The sequence below is a fragment of the Entelurus aequoreus genome, linkage group LG11, assembly GCF_033978785.1.
Source record: "Entelurus aequoreus isolate RoL-2023_Sb linkage group LG11, RoL_Eaeq_v1.1, whole genome shotgun sequence".
Taxonomy (NCBI): Eukaryota; Metazoa; Chordata; class Actinopteri; order Syngnathiformes; family Syngnathidae; genus Entelurus; species Entelurus aequoreus.
Window position 1 is genome coordinate 62,610,145 of NC_084741.1, and position 6,423 is coordinate 62,616,567.

Genomic DNA, 6,423 nt, shown 5'->3' on the forward strand with positions numbered 1-6,423 from the left:
AACTTGAGATACGAAAGAATGCAGAAAAATGGAGGGGAAGAAAGAGAAGCAACCTTAACCTTGTAGATTGTTATAGTAACAATAGGTTAAGCTTTGTCAGTGTGCCATGTGTTATACCCAGTTTACCCTAGGGCAACAACGTTAATATATGTTTGATGAAACGTGATTATGTGCATGAGTGTATGTGTGCATATGTACTTGTATATGTACAGTATGTGTATGTGTGCTTGTTATTCTGTGTGTTTACTTCTGTACTTGACGGTTTTTGGCTACAACTGTTGCCTTCCTCAGAGGTTGTCAAATTGCAGCTTATACAGTTAATGACATATTGAGCCGGTGAGCTGCTGCATCGCCTCTGAGTTGGTAAAAGTTAATTCTAGATTAGAAATCATGCCTCTTACTTGTATGATAGAAGGTTGTGGCCATAAACCGAGAAGTTGGTCAACTTCGACATTCAACTTAGACCCGGAGATCCCGTCCACATTCGTGTGGACTATGATTATTTTTTCATCTAAACGGGAAGATATAAGCATCCCATCAGTTGGCACCCCAGTGCGAGCAGACATTGTACAGTAAGTGATTGTTTCGTTAAGTTCATTGGGTTTATATTTTTGTTAAGCACTTAGCAATTTTGCTACTTGCTGGATCTGCTTATCATTCAGCTTCTAAACTTGTAGTTCATCCTCCTTATATTCAGGCTCAAAAAAAGATAAAGTTCTGGATCATCATATTTCCCAAAGTAGTCACTGTTGGCTCTCATTAAGTCTGCCATGATTGATTGATTGAAACGTTTATTAGTAGATTGCACAGTACAGTACATATTCCGTACAATTGACCACTAAATGGTAACAACCGAATAAGTTTTTCAACTTGTTTAAGTCGGGGTCCACGTTAATCAATTCATGGTAGATTAATAATATAAATTGTTGTTGAAGAACATAGCGAACGTTGTGATGTGTCCGTGAAATTAATGCTTCGTCGTTTGCTTAAAATGAGCAACATACGTAAATATTACATGTTATGAATGTGCCTGTTACCACATTAAATATATACTTAACATCAAAATGTTGATGGATGTTTTTTAGAGCGCTCTATTGGTGGAATAGAGCAAATCTCATTACCTCTGTGTTGGCTGACTCTTGCTAGCGTTTATTTACGAGATAGAATGCATAAAATACAGGAAAAAACGTGTGCTTGTCTTACATAAATATTGTGAAAGATAAGACACAATTCAAAATAAAAGTGCAGTTCAGACCAATATTGTACTTTTCAGAAAACATTCTTAAAAAACTATCAGGTCTCATTTATGAGTACTTGTACAGCAAACAAAGACAAAAGACGACAAATGTTTTATTCCTGCAAACTTTAATTGTTTTCTCCTCACAAGCCAGTGAAGATGACTCGGAACAGTGCAGCTGACACTCATGTACATGCGCCCTCTCACTCTGGCAGGAGGATGGTGAGGTAAATTCGGTGTTCAATGTCATGAAAAATAAAGGCTCGTTATTCTTTGAGTGAACTTTAGGTCGGCTGGAATCGCTTTTTTGTTCGCCAACAAACCTGTCAAGATGCCAGAGATGCATTTTTAAGATATTACATTGTAAGAAGTGCTGCGTATTCTGGATTTTTTTTTTTAGAACAGTGCATTGTAACATAATGAAATCAAGCCTGTTTTTACTTCAAAAATAAACAACAACATGAAGCAGCCTATTGCCCCAAAAGGGTCAGAGCCATAGTTAACGAGTATAAAAAAACAAGTGAGCAAATGAACTATCTACAAAGTGAGGCCTGCTTCAGTGCACATTTGACAACTCTTCCATGAGCCCGACATGCTACATATTAAACCCTTTGAAAAAACGATATCAGTGTGTGAGGACAAAAAAACACATTAAAGACTTCCAAGTGGAAACACAATATTTACAAAACCACAAAATTGTTTTTAATAAAAATATCTTAATAATTACAATAGTCTATTCCAAGCATATATGTATTCAATTAGCTTATTTTTTTAATCCCATAGATCATTTATTTCTCTTTATGTACACTCGAATTTAATTGTCCTTCAAATAGTTTAAAGATCCCAACACACATCATCTATTTTAAACAATAGATGTCCACAAGAAATGTACAAATTTAGTAAAGCTTTAAACTGGACCCACTTTTTTCTTTAAGCACAAACAAGAATGTTTCAATATGGTGACTCCAGACTGTCATTACCAAAAGAACCGAACTGATATGACAATTATGGGGTTGATAGAGGGGTCTTATGCAAATTCCATGCTCTGCGGAACAGAAAATGTTCATTATATGCGAGTTTAGTTCCTTCCAGTGGTTTTCCAAATTCGGTTGTGATTGTGCCTCCAGTCAGCCGTGAGTCCCTGGCGAAGCTTTGCTGGCTTTTGGAGCGGCTCTGAGCAGCCCGCACACCTGTGGAGGGGATAAATAGAGTGGATGGGGTGGGGTGAGCTGCACAGCTCTCCAGACTGACCGGCGCCGCCAACAAAACAAGAGCTTGACCGACAAGCCAACACACACCAGGACGAACATCCACACAGCAGCACAGACGACTGGCGGCCTCTTTAACAGACTTTTATTCTACACCAGGGTGTCCAAACCTTTTCCACTGAGGGCCGCGTGGGGGGCCATTTTGGTATTTTTTATTTTCAAAACCAATACAATATTTATTGTAACTATCAAGGCTCCTCTCAACTTCAATGTTGGTCAACATTAAAGGTCCCGCCGACCCAAAAGGGTCTCAGTCAATATAGTGGTAGTCAGGTATTACTTGTCAGATATATATTTTTTTTAACTTTTAAAGCCAAATATCTATAGATCAACCACAGCTCTATATGTTAACATTACTTTTTATTTTTTATGTTTTATGCCCTTCCCCTCCCCCAGTTTTAAGGCAAAAACACATAATATGTGATAGATTTGATGTGAAGTAATTGGAGCCTTTAGTAGGTAAATACATTATAACAACATTGCTTTTGACTCTTTTTTTTTAAACAAAAAAATCTGACTTAAGGTATTGGGGATACAAAAGCCCCCAATCACAAAAGTGTTAAAAATAAGTCATATATCAAATTATATTATTTTTACTTTCAACACTTAAACTACTCGTTCAACTTCAGCTCTATCTGTTGATTATTTGTTTTTATTATTATTTTTTTTTTATAGCAATGACAGTTTGAAAGTAAAAAAAACAGCTTTGTGTTATTAGTGTCAATACTGCAACAATTTATTTGTCACATTACACCTTGTTTGCTCTTTTCTTCCACTATGTTTTTTTGTGATATCCATCCATCCATCCATTTGTCTACCTCTTGTCCCTTTTGGGGTCGCTGGAGCCTATCTAATAGTATTTACAAAATGTGCCATGGGCCTTTACAAAATTAGCTGCAGGCCGCAAATGGCCCCCCCGGGGCCGCACTTTGGACACCCCTGTCCTATACCATCACACACTAGTTCCATGCAATTAAAAAAAGGCCCAAGTGACGTTTGCACAAAGCACACCTGCCTCTCATGTTTCTAAATGATTCGTCTTGACACCCGCTGGCCTATATTTACACTCTTATTGGTGTCATTATAGTTTCACTAATAAATACAAAAACACAACTTACCAATGCGGTGCTTATAATGTCTCAGCGGCACAAAATCGAGTCCTCTGGCTTTTTGACAATCGACGTTCTCTGAAGAAAAAGGTTAAAAAGGAAAAAAAAAATCATGTCCAATGCATGTGATTAATAATTCACAATTCCATATAATACATAAACAAAGGACAAAATCCCCCCCCCCTTTTTTTTCTGTCCTACTGAATAAGAAAGTGACCCTTTTTGTGCAGAGGAGACTGCAGGCTGGGGCACTTGAGCAGCAGGATGGGCCTCTGACACACACGCCATCATTATTATTGTCATGCAAATCATAAAGACCGCAATCAAGTGCAAAATATGGTTTATGGAAAACATGCGGGGTTGTTGCATTTTGCACTAAAATCCGCTATCATAAGGCAGGACACGTGACACCAGGCTTTGTCTGCACAGTGCGATAATGACATCATAATATCAATATAGTAAACAAACGGTACCTGGTGGCGGTCGGTGTTGAGGACTGTGAGCGGCGTTCGGCTGGGGTTGGACGCCGGAGGAGCGCAGGTTCCGGTCCACTGAGGCGCTTGTTTGTGCAGAGATGGGTGCGTCTCCAGGGCCAGCTGCAGGTCCAGGATGTAGTCGATGACATGCTGGAGGATCTCCACTTTGCTGACTTTCTTATCCTGCGGTATGGTGGGCACCAGGCGCTTCAGTCGGCTGTAGCAGTCGTTCATGTCGTACTGCAGGCAGCAGCGGTCCTCCTCCTCCATCTTGGACCGGGCGACGTGGAAGCCCTGCTTGGGTAAATGTTGGAGGGAGAGCTCCCAGCCGCCGCCGGGGGAGGAGGAGGAGGAGGAGGAGTCCGGGGAGCGGACAGGAGGAACAGCCTTCATCGCGGATTTAAAATAAAAATAAAATAATGGAGATATATTGCACTACTCAAAATATTTTCGAAGGGATGCGATTTTAGTGCGTCCACATCCCGTTTGTGGCGTGATGAGGATCAGGCAGCGAGTGCTCCCAAGGAGTAGATTGTGCACTTTTATAGAGGAGAGGGGAGGCGCCAAGTCTGCACTGACCACACTGGGGCGACCAAAGGCGTGTCTGTCATTTCAGCGTATTTTAATGTACCTGTAATAAAATATTAATCAGCGGGTAAAATAGTTAGTAATTATTGAGCAAGGGTGTCTAAAGTGTGGTTCGTTTTTTTTAAATTGAGCGTTTTCACACGACGAGACTCAACAAACCCGGAAGTGGGCCATGTTGGCGGACAGCACATTAACGAAAAGGTACAGTACAATGTTAGTAAAAACAACACGGTTAACTTTTGCAATGTTCTCGGTTGTAAAACAAAACTACAGTACTATTTGTTTGCTCAAAGTTGTGAAAAAACAGGGAGTGTAGACACAGCAATTGTCTAAAGCCGGGGTGTCGAACTCGTTTCCATTGAGGGCCACATTGCAGTTATGGCTGCTTGTTGCAGTGAATATATATATGAATATACATGTATAATCACCTTGTTATGTTATTACACAATTCCCTATGGATTTTTTTTTTTACATACAGACTGATGTACTATGTACTTGCTTTTGAAATCATAAGTCAGGAGAGCAAGTCTTTTATTCTAACAAAAAAGTTTGCAATCTATCTTAATAATAGAAGGGTACCGGAACTAAAAAGTCGAAGTAAGCGGGGGCCATTTTGATATATTTTTATTTTGTAGATTAAATAAATGCTTACATATATTGAAAACGACACAACTGAGTCAGATTTGTGTCACAGGTGACAGTGTACATTACTATTATTACGCAGGTAAAAACAATAAAAATGAAAAAAAAAAGCAAAAAGATGGAATGTCATGAGAAAAAGCTGAAATAATAACTAATAATAACACACTTATGTCTCTTATAACACAAATCTGACCCTAAGGTTTGTATTTAAATACTGTACTCATATAATACTCATATATATATATATATATATATATATATATATATATATATATATATATATATATATATATATATATATATATATATATATATATATATATATATATATATATATATATATATATACGTAAGGTCAGGAAAGCCTGTTTTGCAGGTTTCCCTGCTTTTCAGGGGATGCTCTTCAGGAAAATCCCCTGACCTAACGTATATTCCACTCTACCCCAGTATTGAGTACTGTATAACATATAAACCACAGAAACCTCGACTATTTATATTTATATATATGTTTTTATCTTTTTATTTATTTATTTTTTGATAATGTATCTGTAATAAAATATTATTCAGCGGGTAAAACTAGTTCTTCAGCAGGGGTGTCCAAAGTGTGGTTCGTTTATTTAATTGAGCGTTTTCACGCGACGAGACTCAACAAACCCGGAAGTGGGCCATGTTGGCGGACAGCACATTAACGAAAAGGTACAGTACAATGTTAGTAAAAACAACACGGTTAACTTTTGCAATGTTCTCCGTTGTAAAACAAAACTACAGTACTATTTGTTTGCTCAAAGTTGTGAAAAAACAGGGAGTGTAGACACAGCAATTGTCTAAAGCCGGGGTGTCAAACTTGTTTCCATTGAGGGCCACATTGCAGTTATGGCTGCTTGTTGCAGTGAATATATACACTACCGTTCAAAAGTTTGGGGTCACATGGAAATGTCCTTATTTTTGAAGGAAAAGCACTGTACTTTTCAATGAAGATAACTTTAAACTAGTCTTAACTTTAAAGAAATACACTCTATACATTGCTAATGTGGTAAATGACTATTCTAGCTGCAAATGTCTGGTTTTTGGTGCAATATCTACATAGGTGTATAGAGGCCCAT

The 6,423-nt window shown here is 38.2% G+C and overlaps 1 protein-coding gene across 1 annotated transcript; it reads right to left on the minus strand.

Moving 5' to 3' along the window:
• Nucleotides 1-1,346: 1,346 nt before the first annotated feature.
• id4 (inhibitor of DNA binding 4) lies at nt 1,347-4,624 on the minus strand. Its single transcript, XM_062063739.1, has 3 exons — nt 4,088-4,624; nt 3,624-3,692; nt 1,347-2,427 (listed from the first exon to the last, which is right to left on the minus strand). Exons 1-2 carry the CDS (start codon nt 4,481-4,483, stop codon nt 3,645-3,647), a joined length of 444 nt encoding a protein of 147 aa, XP_061919723.1. The 5' UTR covers nt 4,484-4,624; the 3' UTR covers nt 1,347-2,427; nt 3,624-3,644.
• Nucleotides 4,625-6,423: the final 1,799 nt, after the last annotated feature.